The following is a 25,292-nucleotide window of genomic DNA, read 5'->3' on the forward strand; positions in this document are numbered from 1 at the left end:
CGCGGCCCAGGCAAGCGGCGTGCGGGGGGCGCGGGGCCTCCCGCGCCGCGGGCGGGAGGTGAGTGGCCGCGCGAGCGCTCCGCCCCGGCGGGACGGACGGACAGACAGACCGAGCACCCCCCGCGGTTCCTGGAGCGCCGAACTCCCGGCGGCGCTTTCCGTCCCTCACCCCGAGCGCGGGGGGGAGCGGGAGCATTTAGAGCCATTTTGTGCGAGCCCGGAGCCCAGCCTGGCTGCGCGGCCGGCATCCTCCTCCCGCCCCTGCCCTCGGCGGCCGCCGCGCCCCCCGGCCGCGGGAGACATGCTTGTCGCGTCCCTCGTCGGAGGCGAGCGAGGGCGGCGGGGGGCGGGCCCTGCGTGCTGGGGGCGGTGGCAGCTGGTCTGTCAGACACACCTGCGGCTGCGCCCCGCGGGAGGGGGCAGGGGGGACCCCTACGGCTGCCGAGGCGAGTGTGAGAGCTGGCCAGTCAGTGCTACTGTGAAACTTTCCTTTTTAAACATAAAAAGGGAAAGACAGGGAGAAGGTCTTGTGAAGGGCCACGAAGATAATTAGGGGGTCTAGAGCGCCTGTCTTATGAGGAGAGACTGCGGGAGCTGGGCCTGTTTAGTGTAGAGAAGACTGAGAAGGGATCTTATTAATACATAAGTATCTATTAGGCGGGTATCAAGAGAACGGTGCCAGACTCCTCAGTGGTGGTCAGAGACAGGACAAGAAGCAATGACCATAAACTAAAAAAAAACCAAGAAGCTCCGCCTCAACAAGAGGAAGAACTTTACATTGAGTGTGGCAGAGCACCGGAACAGGCTGCTCATGGTGATCATGGAGTCTCCTTCTCTAGAGACATTCAAAGCTCCCTTGGACGTGTTCCTGTGTCACCTGCTCTAGGTGATCCTGCCTTGGCAGGAGGATTGGAATAGATGATCTAGAGGTCTCTTCCAACCCTAATAATTCTGGGATTTCTGTGTGGTATGTGTATATATACACACATTGGGAGCTGGGAGCCCATCCTGGGGATTTCCCCACGGAAGTCTTTTTTCATGTTGTTTAAATAACTTACAGTTACTTTGGGTATAACTAGTATATATATACCTGATATTATTCAGTTGCTTTTGTTCACTAGGTTTTTTTAAAATCTTTAAATCCCATGTTTTCTAAATGTTGTAGGAAAAGGTGTGCAGGCTCCTACCAGAGTTCCTAAAATTAAAATGCCCTTTCTTCATTTCACGTCTTTGCATTGAAACTGCCATAAAAGCCTGAAACATTATGAGATTTCCTAAAAATTCTGTTAGTGCCCATGACAATGTTGCTGTGTTACTGTTTTAAGTATGGAGTATGGTTTTATGTTGTTGGTTGCCAGGAGCAGATATGCAGAAGGAGTAGTGTGTGGCAGCCACCATTTCTGCAAAATCATGAAAGTGCTTAGTTAGGAAAGTACAGTTAAGCTGTTCATAATATAAATCGCAAAATATAATCCTGTTAATTCCAGTCAGTTATGCAGGAATGTTGTTTACGTTGGTTCTTTTTATTGTAGAAAGTAGCACCTCATGCTCTTGCAAGATTTCTGATCTTGGTAGGTGAGAGATTATCTCATTTAGCAGAGAGCTGAGTGATGAGAAGCATCTCTTGATGCACAGTGCTTGAAAAGTTACTGTGTTAAATTCAAAGAGTGAACATTTCAGTTGCAGTGTTGTTGTCTGTAGCATATAAATTCACCTGTTTATTAACAGAAAGGTAAGGCAAATCACTGTGAAAATTGTTGTAGTCAGCCTGATACTCCTAATGTTTCTGAAAAACATTGAGCACAGTGATAGCAGTATATAGCAGTAATAAATGTGTAAGCCTGTGGGAAGTTACTGTAGGTGCCCAAAAAGCTGGAGAGTAGCGAGGTAAAATTGTACAGAAAGAGCACTAAGTGTTTATTTGTAGGTATTATCAACCTAAGTTTTCAAAAATAACCTCTGGAATATTTCTTGCTGGTGTGTTATTTTTTTTAGTGGGTACTTCTATCACTGTGAATAATGATGCATAACAGGAAGGTAGTAACTTCTGTAACGTGGTGGACAGTAACTTCAGTCTTCACTTTCATGCTCTTGTCTGAAAGCAAGCGATGGCTTTGTAAATGATGATGTGCTGGGCATAGAGGTTAGAGTAACCTGGTCTGGTGCTGCTGTGGAGAAAGGGGTGCTGGAATTTTGTGTGAGGTCTGGAGATATGAGGTAGACTACCTGTAGATGGAGCGTCAGTCTCTGATTTCTTGCAGTCCTGACAGTAATCAAGTCTTTATGATTGTTGTATGCTGCAGGAGGATTCACAAGCCGAGTCTTTGGGGAAACTCACCTTTTTTGGTGTTTGTGTGCTTCTGGTACTTTTTTGAGGAACACACGCATAATGACCTGACATAATCTGTGCACAGTTTAAACAGTGTTAGCTGTAGTTGTGTGGAACAGCTGAAAAACATGTTTCTCTCTGTCAAGAACTTAACACTTGCCAAGATCTTCAAGACTACTTCCGAACTATGAAGGAGTTAAAGATTGTAAATAACTTTAGGAATTGCCTAGAGGTAGGCAATCTAAATACAGGGGTCACAAATGTTCCCTCTGTGATCTCAAGTTACTCTGCATGAGCTGGGCACTGGCAATTTCTATCAATAGCCTCTTAGGCTTTTATTTGATACTTAAAGTTATGTTTTTGGTAAAACAGTCTCAAATAAGGAGCTGCATCCAGAACTTCAAGCAAAATGCTTGAGTAACTTCTCAGGTGTGGGAGGGAAGGGGGCTGGAGCGGGGGAAACTTCTTAGTGTAGGGTAGCACTTAAGTGCCTGTGTGTTACTAAGCCCAGCAACAGGAAGCTGCCATTCATAAGTGAGATGCTTCTACTAAATGTTTTCTTTAAGTGAGTTCTAATGTCAGTATTTATTACAGGAAGGGAGTGTGTGTTGGTTGTTTTGTTTGTTGTTAACCAGGGCCTTGTTTGGTAGGGTTCTGTGTAGCTGTCTATGGTTAATGTAGGTTCAAGAGGCTTTACTTCCCTGGCATGTATTTGCATATCTTACCAACAATTTCAGGATTTGTCCTAGGATTTGGAGAAGTTAAATTAGTTCATTGGGCATCATTGTGAAAATACCGTGGTAGCCAGTAAAAATCCTTCAGAAAATAAAATATTTACTACTTAAGAGCATTGTTTCTTTGAACTTAAGTGTTCACAACCAAGGAGTTGACATGTCCTTTCTCTGGTATACGTGCATTGTAGCAGCTTTACAAGCATGTTGACTCTTAATATTATATGCAAAGATACATGCCTTTAGCAAACCTTGCATTTGTTGTTACATTTATGCTTATAAGATTTGCAAACTCAGTATTTTTTATATATCATAGTTGTAGAAAATACTGTGTATAGTATTATCCTTTTGAGTTAAGGAAGCATGTCCTGTAACTCAGGACAGTGTGAATAATTAACCTAGCACAATGCAGTCCTATTGTGCTACATATGCACGACGGGAATTGAATTTGATGTTGTATCCAAACCATTTACTTTGTCTTACTTTTCCTGAAAATATTCACATGGGTTTTAAAATAACAATACTTCCTGTTTATTAGAATCTTAAAAGTAAGAGAATAAGTTCTTGAAAGAACATGTTGCTTTGACATAAACAGTAGTAGTAATGTTCACAAATAATTCTTTTTTTCCCCAAAGAGGTTCTGAAGTAGTAGTATAAATTGCTTTCCTTGGACCCTGATTATCCTTTACTTTGTAAAATATGTTAAATAGGTGTAGACACATATGAAATGTCTGTTTGATACAAAGTTGCATGGTTTTGCTTAGTTAAATAGGAAGAATTGATTACTGATTGGCAATTTAGGCATTAATAGAAATTTTTGGTCAACTTTTGGAGAAAATGGATTTGACTTGTTTATATCTAGATTACAGCAGCAAACTTACGTTGTTTGTACTCTGGCTCTGTGGAACGCTCTGTGTGGAACAAATATTTCAGTAGTCTAATAGTGCAAATAAAAATAAATAAGGCTGGAAGTACAAGCTTCTGACTTGCTCGGGGTTTCTTGTACACTAGGAACTACACTAAATAAAACTCCTTTTTTTTTTTTTTTCCTCTCCCTTCAGAGTTCACAATGACGAATGAAGAACCTCTCCCAAAGAAGGTATGTTTTAAAATTACTTGTGACTTCACCCTCCCAGGTAATCATGACAGCTTGATAAGTTGTGCTTTTCTTTTTGCTTCACAGGTTCGCCTTAGTGAAGCAGATTTTAAGGTTTTACCTAGAGATGAGCTTATCCTAAGGTAAAGTAAAAAGTGTGGTTTTCATCTTAACATTGTAGTGAACTTCTAGTGGAAGATATGTGAATTTACTTTCAGGGTTTTTTTTAGCATCCTTGTTCTGAAAAACTATTTTATCAATTTCATAATACATCTCTTCTGTAAGGTTCTCATCTCAAATATTTTTATTTGTAATTTGGGAGGGAACCCTTTTTCCAAAGAGGCAGAATTCCTGAATGATATTTTGTAATACATGAATAGGAGTGGGTTTTTTTCTTTGCTCACAACAGTAGAAGATACGATTGCTTACATTCCTTGCTAGATAGGAAGTTATTTTCAACATCAGAAAAATGTCAACTTCTTGTTCCTACAATATGTTTTACGTTTTATTAGTCCATGCAGTCATCTTCTCAACATGTTCAGATATTAGTAGTAAAACGTTAAAATTAAGTTTTCATTGCCTAGAACTTGCATAAGGAGGAACCTGGCCATCTTTTTTGCCTTTTAGAAAGCGAAGGGTCACCATGGAAGCAGTAATAGGCAGTCCTGTTGCACAGATCACCTGCTTAAAGAAACTGACCCAAGCCACTCCTGTCTGTATGCCTGAATTTCCTAATTTGTAAACAAGGAGCTAACTAAACTAGACATCTGTGGGTCATCTGTTTGTCTGCTGGAGTAGTTTGTGCATTTTGGTAAATTTTAGTTCTTGGCTTTTTGTACATGGTAAGTTGTTAGCATTATTAGGGTCTCAAGGTAAATTTTGCTGTTTCATAGAACAAAGACTAATTGTTTAGAAACCTGGGAATACATGTGCAACACTTAATGTATATGATGATCAGCTACTCTTTCTCCTGTCTGAGTAAACTATCCTGCCAGATACTTTTGGGGTGACAGTTCTTTCTAGGGAGTAAACATAATCTGGCTCCTTATGTTTAAAACTGGTTTCTGGCTTCCTCTGAGTATGTAGTCTTCTGAGCAATAAAGAATAATATATTTAAGCAGTAAGGAAAAATACTGCTTTGATATTAAGTGGTTCTGGCCTTGCGATCCTTTGCATAGAAGTTTCTGTGCTCAAGATTATCTCTGGAAATAGCGAACTCCTAAGCTTCTAAAGCTGTGCCCTTACTTTCAGCTATAAAATTCATGCAAAGGTACCAAAGCATAGATTCTGTGCCACCTGTTTTCTGACTGATTAGTGTGAAAACAAAAAAAGGCTTCCCATTGTAATCAGTTTCTGTAACTTGCAATGATTAGTTGCAACTGTAGAAGAGATGAATTTCCAGCATATATTCAAGTGAGAATGTGATGGGATACACTTAAGGAGGTAAAGTATATTAGCAGCTAACCTGTGTTAACAAAGAGACTGAAGGGAATTTGCCAATAACAGCTCTGTTGCTATTGAGTCATATTCTTAGTGTGTGGAAAAAGTAACTTATACTCTCAAAAAGGGCAGTCGATGGATGTAAAGAGAATAACTGTTCACTATACCCAGAAGAGGAAATTTAAATGCTGTTTTGGCTGTGTCTGCTTTATTACAGTGCCTGTTTTGAGCAGTTCTATGAACACTGTTCATGTTTGTATGGGGTGCATATTATGGATTTATAGCAAGTTCACCTCTAATTGTGATTTCACATAAAAATAGCAATTATTACACTAACTGCTGGCTTCATTTGTAGGTTGGAATAAAATATTATTACTATTATACATATATTTTAATCAATGGTGTCTCAACTACTTTGAGATATGGAAAAGCATGTGTTAACTGCTAGATTGTCTTAAGATTTGGAATATGTTTTTTGGTCTATGCTTTGGTGAGGCAGATGCTTTCTAAGATGGATGTGTGTCATCACATTTTGGTCTTTCAGGTTGCAGCAGTATCGTTGTACAATTGCAGCGATAGAACACATGTGGAAAAGATTAATTTTTTTGTCAGTTTCTGTGCTATGAATCCCAATTTCACTCTTCTTTTCTGTGAAGTACGTAGTTTAGATTTGCTCATTTTAACTTTTGTTGAGTAAACATGAGCAGGATTGACACAAAGCCTTTAGATCTGGTCTCTTAAATTTCTGCTTGTTTCATGACTTGTTGCTGTGGGCTCATCTTCATCTCTCCCCTCTTTAAGGCAGTAGTTACTTCGCTTGACTGTGTAGGAGCTTCTGAGAGAAAGAAGAGCCAGGAACGCTGTAACAAAATACTATGGCTTAGCTAAAAATCTGATCAGTATTGCCCTGATCATTTAACCTAGTGGTTAGTTGGAAAGACACTGAAGCACCCTGATTTATACAAGCAGTTCTGAGGAAATGCAGTGCTTTTACTGAGCTTCAGTCAACATGGACTTAGAGCCAGTCACTCTTGGAACAGTCTAGGTGCACTGCTGCGTGTGCCTTACCCCCAAGTGCTTTTCTTATTGTGAACCCCAAACAGCATAAAAAACGTGTGCTTCAAGAAAAAGACTCCATGGCTTCAAATTACCTCTATAAAGTCTGCTTAATATTTTTAGAGAAGGAATGGGATTAAGTAACTGACATAATGCTGCTCAGTTACCTTCCAGTTTTTGTGAGACTGTGACACATTAAATGTAAATGAGATTCAAGACTGTCCTCCCAGTTCCGTGTACAGCTGTCTTTGTTCTTCAGTGCCTTTCCAAGTAGCAGTTTTGAAGCTCCTCTGATTGGCAATATTGAACCATCAGATTACTGACATAAACTACTAAATAGATCAAGAAGCCAGTATGGAGTGGAAATCAAACTGACTGGAGAAAAAAACTGGCTTTTAGCCTAAACAGAGAAGAAGGAATAAGGAGGTAAGAGTTAAACATTAGGAGTTAACAGGGTTGGAGCACTGAGAATACTGTCAATGATCCTCAGTATCTTTTTTTTTTTAAACTACTTGTTCTATGGTAGTTCCTCATTTTCCTTTTTGTTTTCATTGGTGTTAATTTCAGAAGGTACAACTTCAGTTTCAGAAACTTTGTAACTTCAGCTTTCCAAAGGTCAGTTTTACTCTCCTACTGCTGTAAACAAGGGAAAACAGTCAGTGAAATAAGCTGGAAAAACCACATTTAGAAAAAAAATGTTATTAAAGGCACTGAAAGGCACAAGAAAAGATGGAAAGAAATTGTTGGTCACCATAACAGCAGTTTAGTGAAGCAAAAGCAAAGGCTGCATATGGAAGCCAAGGGAAAAACCCAGATTGATTCTCTGCTTGGCAGGCAGTGTCTGGCCACTTCCTGGGAAGTAGGGCTTTACACACTGCCCCATAGCAGTGGGGAATATCGCTTTGGTCTGTTTGGGTCTGGCTGTGTTCCCTCTGAGGATCTTGCCCATCCCCAGCCTACTGGTGAGGGGGGAGTGCTGGAGAAACAACCCTCATTATGTGTGAGCACTTGTCAGCAGTGGCCAAAACACAGGTGTATTACCAGCAGCTTTATAGCTACCAATGGAAAGCACAGTGCTATGAGGGCTGCTGTAGGGAAAATTAACTCCGCCTCAGCCAGACCCAATAGAAGTTTCTTGAACTGCAAGTCTTCACCAGGTTTTTGACAAAAAACCATGTCTGAAGAGTTACATTTTCTAGAAGAATTGGCTGGCATGTGACTTAAAATCTCTATGTGACCTAGTGCCATTTGGGTTTTCTTTTCCAGGAGTTTGGTTCTTGCCTAAATACTAGCAGTTGTTGAGAGGTGACTTAGAGGTATTATTTCCAGCATTCTTGGTAACCATAGGCTACGTGACTTGTTTGTGGGTGGTTATTTGGGGGGTTCTTTTTTTTTTTTTTTTTCTTCAGGTAGGGGTCTGTCACGTCTACTTGACTTGTGTTTCAGGTTTCACTTGCTCTTCTTATCACTCCTATTATGAGAGTGTGGGTATGTCACAATTTTAACAGAATTACTGGTTTTGAGCTGTGAAGTATAACTTAGAAGTCAAGTAATCCTGTGTATTTGAGGATCAGCTGTTTTATTGCCTACAATTTTTTCATGCAGAATTCTGTTATTTCTTTCTGGCTTTGGTGTTTAGTAGACCTTTTCAGTTTTACTTTTGAGGGATTGAAATCTTCTGAACTAACAGAACTTTAGTGGTCAAATGGTGAAAAGTCTTAGAGCAGAGAGATAAGTTAGAGGGTTAAGTAGAAATACAGCTGCTCTCTTTTACGGAACTTAAGAGAGTTAATGCTGTTTTCATGTTCAGCTGAAGAGATGCAAAATTTTGTTGTTGCTTGAAGGAAAAGATCTTATGCTTCCTTTTGCTTTTTCCAGTGATGTGATCTCAGTTGCTGTTACAGATCTGATGCTTTTTAGAGCCTTTAATGAGCTGTTTGAATTCACTAAATGGTCAAAAATTACCTAGAGTTAGATTTTGCAGTTTCAATTCAGATAGTGGTGTAGATTACAGAGTTAAAATAGAGCAGTTGTGATGAGTTTGGCAGAAAATAGGTGTTAGGGAGAAAGGGTAGGTGGGAGGAGGGAACAGAAATCTTTAGTGCTGAGCTGTTAGATGAATTTTCTTCATAATGTGGAATTGTATCATCATGAGGAACAGACATAGTTAGATGCAGAGTACTACTTTAAAAACAAAACAAAAAAAAATCCCAAACCACTACCCTGTGAACTTTGTTCATATGGCATTTCATGCTAAACTTCACTGAAGACTATTTGCTACTGATCTAATGGTTTGTATCAAAACCAGTGCTTTTAAGTGGTGTTTTTTGACTGTGGATGAATTACCTAAATAACATACCTTCAAAGAGTAATTAAACTGTTGGTCTGGTTGATGAATATAATCAGAGAATGGTCTTGATTTGAACAAGCTAATATAACTACTTAACCTAGACTACCATTTCTGGTGTATTATAATACGCTTCTGCTTGTCTTGTTCACTTGGTAACAGACTTAAATTTTGTATTTGTATCACAATTTCTGTTACAGAATTTTGTTTGAATTGTTCTGCTGTGAGAATGAGATGTCTATTGGATACATTACAAAGATAACAATTAGTGTTTGATCCCAATGTTTGTCTAAAATATTACAGTAATTTTTAAGATGTCAATTTTAAGTGTTGTAATGCACAGCTACCTTTTAATTCTTTTGAGATGCAAAGTGGATTTAACTATTTTCACAATATAAAGCCCCTTTTTTAAAACTGGAGTTGCCTCTTATGCAATTGTGTCATTCCCTCTTGACGTTTTTTGATTATGGTATCAATGTACATTCTGGAAGTTTAGGAATGAGATACCTTGATTTAATAAACTGAGCTTCAGAAAACATTTTTTTCTGCTTATATCTGCAATAGGTGGAAACAGTATGAAGCATACGTGCAAGCTCTGGAGGGCAAGTACACAGACCTTAACTGTAAGTTGACCAAGTTTCAAAATGGTACAAGTTATCTGAATGTTTGTATAAAGCAGAGCAGTCAAGTAATATCCGTGTTTCCTAAAATTGCTAGAAATAAGAGGTAATAATCTATGATGTGAGTTACTTGTCAGAATAAAAGCTCCTGTTTTTTCTGCCATAAGTTTTCAGCCTCTCCCAACTTTCTTATCAGCTTTTCTGTTGCAGATTTATCACAGCATCTAAAAAGTCTGGTTTTCTAGGATCCAGACTGCTGGGACAGGGATAAGCTTCAAAGCATAACCCCATAAATACACGTCTTTTCAGAACTTTACCATTAGAAAGGAAACTTTATCTACTGAAATAGTCCATGAATGTCTGTGCCTTTAATAGTCTTACAGGATTGTAAGATTGGCAGGGGGAATAGTTTTAAGGGGTAAATGTCTAAAGTGAGTCCCCCAAGTAATGTTTGATCTGATTAGACAAAGTTGATTGTTCTTACATGGTCACTAAAACTTGGTCTTTTGAAAGAGTAGGAAAAACGTCCTATTCTGAAATGAGAAGATGTGAATATATTCTGGGAGTGACTGAATAGCCAATCCTAAATCACTTTTTAAAGTTATGTTGGCAGCTGGAGATGGTGTATTTGCTGTTTTCCACTCACCTTTTCAGTCTAAATACTTAAATACATAGTACCACTGAGTCCAAAGGGTATTTTACCGTCAGTCCAAGGGCATGTCCTCTATTTTTGCTGTTGTTACATCCCTCTTTTACTGTGGTCCCGTAATGTTTGAGTTTTGGAGAGACTAAGATATAGCAAATGGAAGCAGTTGATTTCATTCACATCTCACACTGCCTTAGATAAGTTGTTTCAACGTTCCCAGTTTCATGATTTTTGGGGAACAATACAGGCCATAGTAATCAGTATTACTGAATTATCTGCAAAGAATTATTTAGAAATAATTGTCATGAAGCAAATGTTCTTAGTTTCCATTTATAGCTGATAAATTAGATTTTTTTTCTAAACTATTCAGATTTTTCATTGTTTTATGCATGACAAGTAGCAGTGAATGTATACAGTTGGTATTGGGTTGCTTGCATGTGTTCTTGTTTGAGTAGTTTAGAAATGTGCTGCATTCTCTCATATTTAATATATAAATTTTCATAAATGTTCATGGATCCAGAAGAATTGCAGTTGTGACTGAACTGCCATTCCTGAAGTTCTTGAATGTCTTACTGTTTGCTCATGGAGTGTGGAGTTTGAGGATTGCCCACAAACAGCACTGTTTTACAGACTGCAGATTGCTTTTTGCCAGAGTATATACTTCCCTCCTTCCCTACCCTGGCCTCACCTTTTCTTTTACATACCAGGGCAGTTTCAACTTCCCAAGTTTCAAATTGCAAGTTGTAGTAATAGTTGGTTAAACAAGCAGTTTAAAAGTTACTTCCTATAGAAACATGGAAGCATCTTCAAAATTTGAGTAAGTCTTAAGGAAGGACCAGAATATGGATTTAAAGCCTCCTGCTGTAAAGCTTTTCTAATATTTAGTAATATTTTGATTTTTATTTATGCTTGTTATAGTTATGCCTTTTTCAGTCATGCTTATTTGTGCCTACTTCTGCTTATGAATTTGGTTTTTAGATTCTTTTAGCTGTCTTTTAAAAAATTTTCATGAGAGGATACTATAAAACATGCTTTTTGTGTTGTTGCTTGTATTAGCTAATGATGTGACGGGGTTGAGAGAATCAGAAGAGAAGCTGAAACAGCAACAGCAAGAGTCTGCCCGAAGAGAAAATATTCTGGTGATGAGGCTGGCAACTAAGGAACAGGAGATGCAAGAGTGTACTGTAAGTATTTATAAAGGATAAGTGTGTTTAGACAGTTGGAGGAATATCAGCTTTTGAGCAGTATCCATGTGCTGTGCTTTTTGTGTATCTGTAGCATCACACTTTCTGTGTTTAAAGAAATGACAGGGCACTTAAGCTTTCATTGAATTAGTATAGATCGCTTCCTAAAGTTTGGGTTTTTTTAATATTAGTTATTTCAGTTGATTTTCAGCTGCAGTTGTGATTGGAACGACTTTTATTTTAAAACCAAGCTAGTTCTTACATGTGCCGTGCTGACTTTTTTTCTAGCATTTATCAACTGCGCATGTGTACCAAAAATGTTACTTCTGACTGTCATTAGAGTCAGGAACAAATTAAAGCATAAGGATAAGATTGAGTTTACTGGGTTTCATTTGGGAGATTTTAGACTGATATTTACCTTGGATTTGGATAACAAGGTATTTGTAAGCCTTTGTATCTGTTCGGCTAGGTAGGTGAAAGAGTTACTGACTTTTCAGAGGAAGTTCTTTTGAAATTTGGCAGATCTGCTACATGGTTTCTAATGTTTGTTCTAAATAAATTTTTTTGATGGTCTTTGTTTCTCTCTCCCTTGTTTCTGGGTATTTTCTATGACTTTTTCTTCTATATTTAGTTTTGCTTTCTTGAAAATATCTTCTTTTGATCTGGGGTTTGGATTGCCTTCTTAACATTTTCATCTACTGAAGCGGGCAGTTCCTGAAAGAAGATTGTAAAAAGCTTCTTATTGCTAGTTCTTGTAACATACTCTTCAGAAGTTCTCTTATGAAAAATACAAGCTCTGTGCAAAACCAATAACTAGTATTGTAGTTCTCCTCTGGTTTTTCAAGCCTTCCTTTGTTTTTTCCACTGAAGATTTTCAGAACTGTTACGTGTAGTAGTGTGACACTTAACTCTGTACACAATATTTTCACTGCTCTTAAGACCAGAAGATCATTTTAGTTCATAGTAAGTAGTGTTAAAACCAGAAAAAATAATGGGGATAAAGCTTACTTTGCAGTGGCAAAAAATTGATCCCAGAATCACTGAGGTATCTAGTCCAACCTGCCTGCTCAGAACAGGATCACTTGGACCAGGTTACTAAGAAGCACACATAATTGGGTTTTGAGCATCTCCTAAAACTCTTGATCACACTCACATGGTGAACTGTGCCAGTGTTGATTGACTGACACAGCAAAATGTGTTATCTTATGTTTAAGTGGAATTTCCTGTGTATCAGTTTGTGCCCATTGCTTTTGGTGGTCACTGCTGGCTCTGCCTTCTTTACTTCCCCATCAGGTATTTATGCACATTGATAAGATCTCTCTGAGCCTTCTCTTCTCCAGGTTGAGCAGCCCTAACACTCTCAGCCTCTGCTTGTATGTCACATGCTCCAACCCCTTAATCATCCTCAGGGCTCTACTGGCCTCACCCTAATATGTCTGTGTCTCTCTTGTACTGGGGAGCCCAGATGTGTACGCCATACACCACATCTCACCAGTGATGAGTGGAGAGGAAGGATCATCTCCCTTGACCTGTTGGCAACACTCCTCCTAATGCAGCCCAGGATGCTAATGAAGATCTGTTTTGGTACTATACTGCAACACTTACCTAGTAGTAAGAGTACTATATTGAACCTGCTTCCCTTGTTAGTCTTACTGATAAATTCTGCTATGCAGAACAGCAGTAATAACAGGAGGTTTTTTTATTCTTTTGAATTCCTGAGCGTATAGCTGGAACAATAAATACTTAAAAGTTTTTCACCAAAACCATATTTGTATGTACTGTATTTACCTTTCTTTATTCCTGTCTTTAAAATAATGAGTTAAAAACTTCAAGTATTTAATGCTGTGAATTTTGACAAGATTATGAACACTACAGGGTTTTTGACTGCACTTAGATGGTTAGATGTTTGTGACTGCGTAGTCTTTCCAGAACATCTGTTTAGAAGAACTTCTGAAGAGATTTTATTTTCAGTGTACTTTAACAAAGAACAAGAGGATGGGGAGCCACCTACCAAAAAGAAGCAGAAGACATGCCCACACACTCATGTGGCTTACACTTTTCCAGCTATTGACTAATGAATAACAGCAAGAATGTAATCTCCATAGTTTATGGAGGTAGGAAGATGCATCCTTGAAGAAGAGGCATAAAAGCTGTAATTGAGACATTGGCACTTGTAGGTGTTTTCAAGTTTAAATGCACATAGTTTCAAGATGGTCAGAAGGACTGCTTGACTTTGTATTACTAGAGAGTATTTTTTCAGGAAAGTGACAGTAGAAAAATAAATAATTTTGGATGAGATGCAAAGCTAAGCTATGTTGCTAAATCATTTAATAAACAAAAACTATTCACCATATGACATTATTTGACATGTCTAATTTTTAATCCATAGAATAACTTTATTTTTGACAAAGTTATTGTTACTTCAGGGAAAGGCCTTAGCCCCCTTCCAGGCTTTACTGCACGGTTATTGTAGGTCAATAAACAGACATTTGGAAATACTTGCTACTCAAATAGGTTTTCCATGGAACAGGTAACGAGTGGAACTTACTGTGGGTACAATTGGACTGTAGCACCTAGATAGTCATTACTCTTGTAGTTTAGATTACAACTCTGTGCTTTTATTCTTCTTCTGTGCTTTCCATCCTCCTATTCCTTCCTTATAAGGATATATAGTTGTACTTGCTTAGATTGCTTACAATTTCTGTTAGGCACCTGTGTTCTGTTTTGTTAACTTCTTCATGTCAGAGAGTCTGTACTTCGTGGCTATCTTTGGATGATTTCAGCTGAAAGGATGCAACTGTTTTCAAGAATGTGTGAGAACAAGAGGGATTGAAAATGTTATTGTCTGTCTTAACAAAAAGAGATAAAAATCCACCCAAACAAAACCCTACACAGCCTGATGTCCTCTAAATAGACTACTTTCAGTCTTCTCCTGCCTTGGGTTAGAGCAGAGAGAAAACTGATACCAAGGGTTTTTTTCTGTTTGTGAAAATTATCTCTACTTGTCCACCTGATAGGCTTTTGAAAAATACCAACTAGTGTGTGCTTTCATGTTTGGGAATATGAGCAGTCAGTAGGCATTTCAAGTTTAGAGTGGGCATCCCCTGGGGTCTGGCATTGGACATGACTATTCCTGTATATTCAGCTGTAGCCTGAAGTTGGTCCTGACTGCAGGCAAACTGTCCTGTTCCCTAACCCTTACCACCTGGAATATCAATGGGAGGTGACTTGTACCAGGAAGTGGTTAGAGGGAGCAAGAATGTGAGGTTTGGACTGGCTAAGCAGGAAGACGAATGGAATTAGGAAATAGGCAGAAGAGGAAGATATTTGGGCTTGCTTTGGGAGCAGATCATATTGGGAGGAGGTTGCTAGGTCTCCAGGGGTGAAAAGTTTTGACAGGTGAGAACTCTGGAGTTAGAGCTGTGGATACATGGAGAAAATTTGAGTTGGAAAAGCTGGAGTAATAAATGGTCTTTAAGTCTGGGGAGGGAATGAACAAGGGTTGTTCAGCTGAAGTAAGTTCTTTCTACATGACTGTTTTAGGAATGACAGTTGAGGTGGAACCCAAATGGGCAAGTGCCATCTGCTGGGTACAGGAGTGTGAGCTGGGGAGACCCCAATGAGACTGTCAAATAGCTGGACATGGCACAGCATCAACTGGGTCCTTGAGTGTTTTAGTGCATTTCTGGCATGAGAGCAGTGGCAGCAATTCTGTGTGCTATCAATGCAAGGAGTCTTTTATAGTTCTTAGGCTGGCAGTGGAAGAGGGAGGGATCTGGGCCTACATAAGACAAGGAACATGGCCTTTTTCCCCTGCTCAGTGATTCCTGTCTAAAACCAGGTTGAGAATGATGTTGCTGTATCATAATTATATTTCTGAAATGTATTGCCAGTGAAGTTGTCTCTGTGTGTAGCTGTTTTACCCTGTACTAGCTCTAGCCATGCAAAGAATTGACAGGTTGTTGAAATACTTCAGTAGTGGAAGAATCAGAAAATTGAGTGGATAGAAAAGATACATCAGTAACAATAAATAAAATAGATCTTTATTGAGTGAGCAACATACTGTGCATTCAGTGAGGCAAAGGACCAGTAGGGATAAAATGCCATCCAGGAAATGTTAGAATAGCCTTAATTTGGATTATCTATTTCTCTGCGATGTTTGCAGGTGGATTCTTGAGTGCTTTATTTCTTGGAAATATTTATATGCAGTGCTTCATTCCCCTTATATTTCTTTTTAGGCAGATAAAAGTTTGTCTATTTAAAGTATGATTTCAGTTTTTGTAAGTTGCTAAATGTTTTTATTTTCATGATACCAAATTAATGTGTCAATGGAAATACTTCAGTTGTTTCAGTACCTTTGAAATCACTTACTTGAAATAAAATTGAAGAATTGTTGCTACTTAACAGTATATAAATTAAAACATGTTATCCTCAATCTAGAAGTGACTGAGGCTGCTACTGCACATTGAATGTAAATAGGATTTTTTGTACTTCACTGTTGCTGAGTAAAGACCCTGTAACAGAGTAACTGTATATACAAGGAAATGATTAAACTCACAGTGCTTTTGGCTGTGCTGTGTGTCGCAAGTAAAGCCAAGGGTGGAGGGACACTCTTGTCCTTTACTGTTTGTCAGTGAAATTCTGTTGCTCTCAAGTCTGGTTGCAAGACTGCATGAAGCAGGAGGCAAACCATGTGACTTACAGTTAATGTTATTTAACGTCGTGCAACTTCGTTCACCTCTTACTGATGAAAAAATATGTGTGATTTAGGGAGCATAATAAATTAACTTCAAGGATTAACACTGTAGACTGCTGTGATACTGGTGATTAGCTGGGTTCTAAACATTTACTATTTAGTACAATTTAAGAGAAGTCTGTTGTGATGGGAATAAAATTTAAGAAAGTTTCAAAACAAGTTCATCCTATTTTAATAACATACAAGTTTTGACTAATAAATTTTATATTTAAAAGAAAACCTTGTAGTTACTGCTTCTGAAATTTTGAGTATTTTAAGTTTTCTGGGTTCTAAATATATAAAATTGTGGATCTTTTGGGTTATGGTTGTTGCAAGAGAATAAAACCTAACCAAAATCTGTTTTAGTTGTTGTTAATATTTCTAAGTCACTTTGTTTAAAAATACACAATCTTGCATCATAAGCGACTATTGCATTTGCAAAACACCTTAGAAGTTTCTAAAATCCTTTTTATTATTTGCTTAAAATATTTCTTGTTAATTTTAGCTGTAATGTTCCTTAATAATTTTTGCTGAACGGAAATGGAAATTAGCTCTCTCTTTTAAGCAGGTAATTCTTTCCATATGCTTTTTGTCCCCTCAAAAGAGTGCAGGCAGATAGAAAAGAAGGGAAGCATTCTAATGCTTCAGCTCTTACTTTAACAAATGTAAATTGACATACAGAAAGTAATCTGTGCTGTAGAGGGGAATCTGCCTTGGAAGGTTAAGCTTGGCAGGTGGTGGGATGGAGTATTGGGTGAATATATACACTGATAGGGTACAAGTGCACAAAAGTAATTTTTATCTTGCAGTTTTCAGGTTACAGTGTTGAGAGAAGGCAAGCTACCTTGACATTATCTTTGGAGTAACTATTTTTATTTGCATCTTAGTGACTTCCAGTTTTTATTTATTATTGTATGAATAACAGTCTTTTTTTCTTGTTTTATGCAGAATCAGATTCAGTACCTCAAGCAAGTCCAGCAGCCTAGCGTTGCCCAACTGCGATCAACAATGGTGGACCCAGCCATCAACTTGTTTTTCCTAAAAATGAAAGGTGAACTGGAACAGACTAAAGACAAACTGGAACAAGCCCAAAATGAACTGAGTGCCTGGAAATTTACGCCTGATAGGTAAACAAAACAAATACTCCCCAGTCAAGACTTCCCTGACAGTCCCACTACGAGAATGCTATGGTGGGACAGCCAAGTACTCGTTTCCACACCAAGACTCAGACGTTTTGAGGCAAAGGCCACATTCTTATACTGTCCAGCTTGTAATGCTTAATGTAAAACTTACCAGATGAACCTTGTGTTTCAGCTTTTTTTCTCCCCCTTTGCTTCAGAGGCCTGACAGCGTCGGACTGTTCTGAAGAAATGGCCATCTTCGAAAAAAATCTTTTCTAGAACATGTAGACATTTGCAAAATTGTTCTATTTGAAGAAAATAGAGGGAGAAACAGAAGTCTAAAGTCTGTGGCACACTGTGTCTTCAGACAGTTTGGAGGAGAGAGAACCTAGAGATCATAAATCATGAATTGAACATGTAAAATTCCCATAAAATGTAGAAGTGGAATATGCTTCGCTCTTAACCTTGAGCCTAGTGACTTAGAGACACTGTAAGTCAGTTTTGCCAATAAGACTGTGGACTTCCTGCTTGTTCACTGAACTGCTGGGTCAAAACTCGATGAGGTGAATTTTGCATTAAAGAGTTTACTTGCTAACCAATTTCGAATAGCCACGAGAGTGCTATTTGATATCACAACAGTGATATGTACACATTTGACTGTGTAGCCTTTGGGCTCTCTAGCACCTGATGCAGCTTTAAGTCACTGTTGCTAAATAATGAACTGTTTTCTGGATGGTTGGTAATACTGTGGATGCCTCAAAATTAGGATTGTACGAAAATGTACGTTCCATCTAATTGCAGGTTTTAAATTGTTGGAAGTAATATATATATTTGGTCACAACTAGCATGTATAAAAAAACCTGGTTGTGATAAGTATTTCACTGCATGTTTTCATGCAGAATTGAGATTTTTTTCAGTCTTCCATACTAAGAACTGATCTCAAATGCTCAATACAGAAGGCACATGATGGCAACTGTCTTCAGTGTTGGTGGGATGCTTTTATTCCGTTGTACATCTGGGGTTTTTTTTGTATTGCGCTTCTATATAAATTGTGCCTTGAAATAGTTGTAATTTATAGTTCAAGGAACACTACTGGTTATACTGTTGTATTGTGAAACTTCTGGGATGAACGAGAATTGAACAGGTTGTTATTTCTGCATTGTCTCGTTCTCTGAAAACAAAGTCAGTATTTTAACAAACCAAAAAAAAACTTCAATGCATGCATTTTTCCTTGGTGGAATCAGTGAAGGAGTCTTTGCTACTCTTGATGCCTCTGTTCTGTTGTCCCAAGTTACTTGTAAGTAGCAATCTGGGACAGTTGGGAGTGCATGTCTGAGGTGTGTAAAGCAAAATGTAGATTTGGTGTAGCATTTGTGTGTTTGTTTTTTTCCCTTAGAAAATAGAGTTCTATTTAGGAATCTGAGGTTTTGATTTTTTTAAAACAGTTCGGCAATATTTTATGACTCAGTCTGATCGTAGAAAATTCAGTTTTAAAGTTAAAAAAAAAGACATCCAGTTGTCACAGAAGGTGATGTATTCTAACTGTTTTGATTTTTATTAAGATGCCGTTACATAATTTTGACTCGGAAGTATCTTTAACTGTTTGTGCTTCATTGACTAATATGAGATCAAAGTGAAGTATACTTATGCAGGTTTGGTTTTTTTGCATGAGTAATGACTTAACAGCAAAAGAAAAATTTACACAGAAATTTTACCTTTTTAAAAGTGATACATCTGGAATGATTTTGCTCTAGCAGTATCTAAGATTTTAATGATCTAGCATCAAAACAGAGGTAAGACTTACATTAAGAAATTGTTGACCTGTTACCAAGCCATTTGTAAAGCTCACTGTGTGTTGAAAGAGGCATGCCATGCAGATTGCTTGTTTAACTTGGAGTTCAGAAAATTAATACATTTCGGTACAGATTGTGTGTTTTCTTAAGTCCTCAGGCTCTAAATGTGTGTTTACAACTGAGGAGAGACAAGTAATTTGCCACTTCCTTTCAAACTAAAGTATCAAAAGAAAATGTTATTTCTGTAGCTGCAACGTACCCTAATTTGCATAATATAATTTTAAATCAGTGGTGTGAATGTTCGTAATTCATACATGCAGTAGCTGGAATATAGAAAATTAGTTATTTCCTGGTAAACAATTGAGGCTGTCTTTGTTAACTGGGTTAAGATTTTACTGGTTTTTTTTTTTCTGGAAAGGTAAAGAAATGATGACTCATGTAAAATACTTTTGAGGTTTTTTCATTCTCTTTGCATCTTGCCTCCCTCCTTAATTGCTTTAATTGTCCACCCTTAAATACAGCTTCTCTTAAATCATGGCATCTAATCTAGTTTTTAGTCCTATTCAGCTCCTAACTGAAGCTCTTGGTGTGAATAATATGTTATAACTACATCCCTAAGTCGAGTTAGTTCTGGACCTTAACTGTAGATAAGGCTGTGCAGCATAATCATTGCTGGTGTCTGGAGGGGAAAATAAAAGGGCATGTAATCAGAGGAATGGCTGTGCTAAGCCATTTCAACCATCATTAAACACTATACACTTGGAATAAAAAGTAGTAGAAAAGTCATTTGCAGTAAACAACAAACTCTAGTCTTCTGATATTTAACCACTTACATTCTTACAGGTTTTGTTGCATGTATGTTCAAGAGGATTTGTGAAAACAATGCTGAACTTAGTTTTACAGCTAATAGGATTTATTTTAATAGTTGCTGGATTTTGTGTTCTTGAATGTGTTGTCGTTTTTGTAAATTGCAAGGGGAGGTTATTTGCTGCCCTACTAGTTCAGAACATCTGGAAAAATTTTGATGGGGAGAAATAGCATTATAGGTAACTATGCAAATTTCTATACAGGTAATAAATATTTTACATTTTGGCAGGAGTTAACATGAAGAAATTAATGGGATTCTAAAATTGTCCCAATTCCAAGGAAACCGGTACTTGCTAATTCTACAGTTGGCGTTGGTTTGTGAAAAGCATTAAATGATTTAAGCATTGTAAACTTTTTCTACTTCTAGTGATGATGAATACAGTAACAGGAATTTGCAAATGGCTAAAAATCACGTCTGCCTAATAACTTTTGGGATCTGTCACATTGGTTATCTCCAAAGTGGTCCTGCTTTACACAGAATGAACATCTCTAAGGAAACTTGCATCTTAAGTGTGCGACTTGGACTGTATTAGGTCAGCACAATTTAAACTTCAAGGACCTGGATTGGACATCACATCAAGAAAGAAAACAGGCTGCTGCCTTTAGCAGTTTCAGGCCTCCAGGACTTTACACAGCCAGATTCCTTCTGGAACAGCCCATCTGAAAGATTTGGGAAAGTCAGTCGGAAAATGTTAAATGGGGCTTAGTTGGCAGAGCTTAAAATTTGTCTAAGGCTTGAATGCTCAAAAGGTAGTTGATAAGGAAATTGTTTTAAGGTTTTTTGGTTGGATATTTTGGTTGCAGGAGAGAACTGTGGCTGTGATTGTAGCAGAAGTTTCCTGTTCTACTTTTTTAATCCTCATTTTTTTTTCAATACTTGTCTCTTGTTTAAAAGCAAACAAACAAAAAGCTAAATGACCTTCTTGGTCTTGAAAAGTAATGCAAGTCTTGCCATTGAATTCACAATAAACCTGTTCAAGTTTGGGTGGTTTTTTGGCAGAGGTTACATTTCTATAGAAAAGAGGACAGCTTAATTATGGTGCTGAGCCTATTAAAAGGAAAACTGTTTGAGGATGCTATCCTGACTTGGCAGACCAAGAGTCCTAAAGGACTTAAATTTTTTTCTTTTATGGAGTCAGCTGTATTGCCTATATATTAATTTGCATACTACTTCCTATAATGCTTTACAATGTGATTTTTATCATGAAGATTAAAGATGTGTAATGTTACCATTTTAGTAAAAAAAAGTCTTGTCAGTTGAAAATAATTTTCCTGCTTTTCTCACTTCTTTCAGAAACTGAACATCCTAATGATCATTAATTATTAGTGAAATCTGTCAGTCTAAAGGAAGTAGATAAGTAATATACTCCTTCCTTAAATGTCCTGCCAGTGTTTATCTACATTTTCACTCCTCACCATACAAGATGTACTTAAGAAATACTGACTGTAGAAGTCATGAAACAAACGATGCATGTGGCTGTCAAACATATAAGTTGAGTTGAAAAATGGACATCTCATTTTTTAAATAAGAGTACCTGGACAGCATTTTAAAGAATGCTTAAGCTTCTTAAAGAAAATTGGATGTCACTATGAAAAATTAACATGGGATTTATTATTTCCCCCAAGCAACTTTTTCTTCATCCAAATTTAATTATTCAATTTTACTAGTACAATAAATGGGGAAGGTTTTTGCTTATGTAGTTTTTATGCAGGACTCGATCTTTTGAATTGCAAAGCACATCTTTAATCAAATATTTAGGTCTGTTGAGAATTGGCACATGCAAGATTGTGCATACTGATAATCCAGATGTTGGTATCAAAGAACAATATGCTTATTCATATTTTCAGTAATAAAACTTGCCTTCCACTTTATGGGACAGCGGCAGAAGATCTACTGGCGTTGGAACAGCATGTGGTAACTATAGGGAGACTTTCTGCTATGACAATTATGTTGAGGCATAATGTTCCTTGAATTGTGACATGCAGAAATTGCATCTCCTTTTTGTCTGTAATTGTGATTGAGGAAGATTACTGAAGGTTTTGTATTCATTTTGTGATAGATGGCTCTTTCCTTTGCAGCCAAACAGGGAAAAAGTTAATGGCGAAGTGTCGAATGCTTATCCAGGAGAATCAAGAGCTTGGAAGGCAGCTGTCCCAAGGACGTATTGCACAGCTTGAGGCAGAGTTGGCTTTACAGAAGAAATATAGTGAGGAACTTAAAAGCAGTCAGGATGGTAAGGGATTTTTTTAAAGAAAACGGAAGTTGCCTTGCACTTCTGCTAGTTTAATTTCCGGATTATACACGTAATGTAAAACCATCTTTGCCAGAATGAAAGGACAATATCAAGTAAAATAGGACAACTGTAAGTCTTCACTGGTAGTCTTAATTAAAAACAAACAAACAAAACGCTTAACTTTGTGGGAACTGGTGGGATTTGCAGTCCAGTAATGCAGCCTTTGAAATTGAGATTTTTGTACTTTAGGTCTTGCTATTTAATAGGAAGTGTTTAGACTGCACGCATTATTGGTGAATTGGCGTGATGAAAGCTGTTAACAATTTATGAAGCCTAAGCATGCACTGAGAACAGAAAGGTTCTTGTTAACTCTGATTCATTTTGAATTTATTTTAAAAAATCAACAACTTTCTAACAATGCCAAAGAATATGAAAAATAGATTTTTTTTTTCCTTAGGTAACTCAGATGAATAAAAATAACTCATTGTGTTCACAGTCCAAATTTTACAACACTGTAAATCTGAATTGAAATTGCCTTTCAACTCTGACCTCTTGTATAAATTAAATGGAGGGGAAAATGCAAGTTTGAAAAGTCCTCAGTCTTGAGTTCTGCATAGGATCGGTGGTTCTTAACAGAATATTAAAGTAGGTTACGTGAAGTTTTAAGATACAACCTATTTAGACATCACATAAACCTGAATATCTTTGCTTGGTTTACATCTGAAATCTGTAAAATAGCATAGACTTGGTTTGACATCAGATGTAAGTCTGAGATATCCTGTAAAAGGATATTTCTTCCCCCATCATATTTTCATATTTTCGACAAAGTAGTACTATAAAATAACTAGAATCAATAAGGTAAATGATTCTATAATGTCATTTTGTTTGAATAGTTACCCTTTTGCTTTGTAACTACTATTTTGATAATGTACTTGAACAGAATTTATCAAGTATGTAATTGAAGCAAGTATAGCCATTCTTTAAAGACTTCTTCTCTTGAATGCAGTAGTCTCTAGAACTGAGAAGTGTTCTTTAGCCCCTATTGCCTCTTCCCTGTATGAGGCAAGATGACAGTAATCCTGCAATAACAGTTTTCCTAATGATTGTTTTTCATAGCAGCAAGATCACCTAATTTTACAAATTTTTACAATATTAAGCAGTTTGCACTTTATTTGCTCTGTCAAATTGATGGTGCAGTTGAATGGAAGACTGAGGAAGTTAGTGTTTCTTGTACTGTTTTGAGTTCAGATTCATTTTGCTCCAGAATGGAGTCCTAATTATAAAAACTGTTTTCTGGTACATAAATATTAAAACACCCAGTGGAATTAATTAACAGCCTAGTTGGTAAGAAAGCCTTCTTGTGCGTTGTCTTGAAGGATTTAAAGGATTAAACAGAGTAAGAGCTGAAACTTCCTTTAAATATGACGGAATTTTTTTTTGTTACTGAATAAGCTTTTGCAATTATTTGCAAATAATATGCAGTTATTCAGATCTGTTATATCTGGATATGGTTCATGGTCCTTCTTTTACAGTATTTCCACTAAGGTTTTATACTTGAGTAAGAGTAGACACACTAAGATCTATTTGTGAAATATTAATTATTGGAATTGAGCTTTTTTTCCATATATTTTCTTACCCAGAAATTAATTTTTTCTCATGTATTTTGAATAGCAGTATAGAAAGTAAGTAGATATGACAAGTAAGCATTTTCTCCTTCAGAGGCAGAGTATCAAAACCAGTGCATACTTGATGGCTGAAAAATAGTTTATTGAAAAATTTCAGCATAAAATGTTTAGTTATGGGATTTTAATTTCTTGTCTGTATATGGGCTATTAAGTGTTTGCAACAAATGTGTTTTCTTTACATAGAATTGAATGACTTCATCATCCAACTTGATGAGGAGGTAGAGGGTATGCAGAGTACCATTCTAGTTCTTCAGCAGCAGTTGAAGGAGACTCGCCAGCAGTTGTCACAGTATCAGCAGCAGCAGTCCCAGGTCGCCAACCCAGGTACCAGCAGGACTCCATCTTCTGAGCCTACAGACCAGGGAGAGGCTGTGGGTAAAGACTGCAGCCGCCTGGCAAACGGACCAAGCAATGGTAGCTCCTCCCATCAGCGGACGTCTGGGCCTGGATTCTATAGGGAGGGTAGCGGCACAGAAGATGACTTCACAGCTTCTCCAGGGAATGGTAATAAGCTGTCCAACCACTCTGAAGATAGAACTGGTAGAGGAAGTGGTAGCTACATAAACCAACTCAGTACTGGGTATGAAAGTGTAGACTCTCCCACTGGCAGTGAAAACTCTCTCACTCACCACTCAAATGACACAGACTCCAATCATGATCCTCAAGAGGAGAAAACAGTGAGCATGAAAGGTAACAGAACTGTGGGTTCTCGTCATGTCCAGAATGGTTTGGACTCCAGTGTAAATGTGCAGGGTTCAGTTTTGTAACATTTTTCTGCAGAATTTTTATACAGTGTCATTGAAACTGGGAGAGGATACTGTCCAGAAGCCGTTTAAATTAGTGCATACTTGTCACAATTTTGCCTTTTTGTGGGTTTCTTTTTGCTTCAATACCTCTGCCACTTTGGAAATTTTAACAGTTAATTACGTTGAATGTTGCTAAAAGGACGTTTGTGTAGCTCAAGTTATTTTTATATGAGTTAATGTGAAGTTGAAATGGAAATTATTTCCATAAAGTATAACATAAATGATGTCTGTACAAATCTGTGTATATCTAGAACCTGTGCTGTGTAAGGGCATTCTTACTCATACTGTTATACTTACACCACCTTCAAGATTTGTCATAATAGCTGTGGGTTTATGACTGCCAAGTTTGCCCAGTACAGTAGTTTTATCACTAAAAAGAAGGACTTACTGAAGGAGTCCTGTAGTAGTTTCAGTGTTAATTACAGTTTTTCCCACCATACATCTGTGCATTTTCTCCTTAGGTGACCGAATGTTTATTAATTGTGTGCATAGTTACTCAGTTTTTAAGAACTGTTGTATCCTGTTGATGCATATTGCTCTGTGACTCCAATATTATCTTACCTGTACTGACCAAACCTAAATAAAAACTTTTAATAATGTAA

The 25,292-nt window shown here is 37.6% G+C and overlaps 1 protein-coding gene across 3 annotated transcripts; it reads left to right on the plus strand.

Moving 5' to 3' along the window:
* WTAP (WT1 associated protein) lies at nt 1-25,292 on the plus strand. 3 transcript variants are annotated; one of them, XR_003916099.1, is made up of 9 exons: nt 1-58; nt 4,122-4,159; nt 4,244-4,299; nt 9,564-9,622; nt 11,322-11,449; nt 17,133-17,311; nt 17,524-17,868; nt 22,045-22,199; nt 24,068-24,567. XR_003916099.1 is itself a non-coding variant. In XM_029962700.1 (8 exons), the coding sequence occupies exons 2-8, from the start codon at nt 4,130-4,132 to the stop codon at nt 24,649-24,651; spliced, it is 1,191 nt and encodes a 396-aa protein (XP_029818560.1). In that variant the 5' UTR covers nt 8-58; nt 4,122-4,129; the 3' UTR covers nt 24,652-25,292. The 3 variants fall into 3 exon arrangements, 2 of the variants coding, with proteins under 2 accessions (XP_029818561.1, XP_029818560.1); XM_029962700.1 differs by lacking the exon at nt 17,524-17,868 and having other exon boundaries at nt 8-58; nt 24,068-25,292; XM_029962701.1 differs by lacking the exons at nt 22,045-22,199; nt 24,068-24,567 and having other exon boundaries at nt 17,524-21,207.

The sequence above is a fragment of the Manacus vitellinus genome, unplaced genomic scaffold (assembly GCF_001715985.3).
Source record: "Manacus vitellinus isolate BGI_N305 unplaced genomic scaffold, ASM171598v3 scaffold_4_pilon, whole genome shotgun sequence".
Taxonomy (NCBI): Eukaryota; Metazoa; Chordata; class Aves; order Passeriformes; family Pipridae; genus Manacus; species Manacus vitellinus.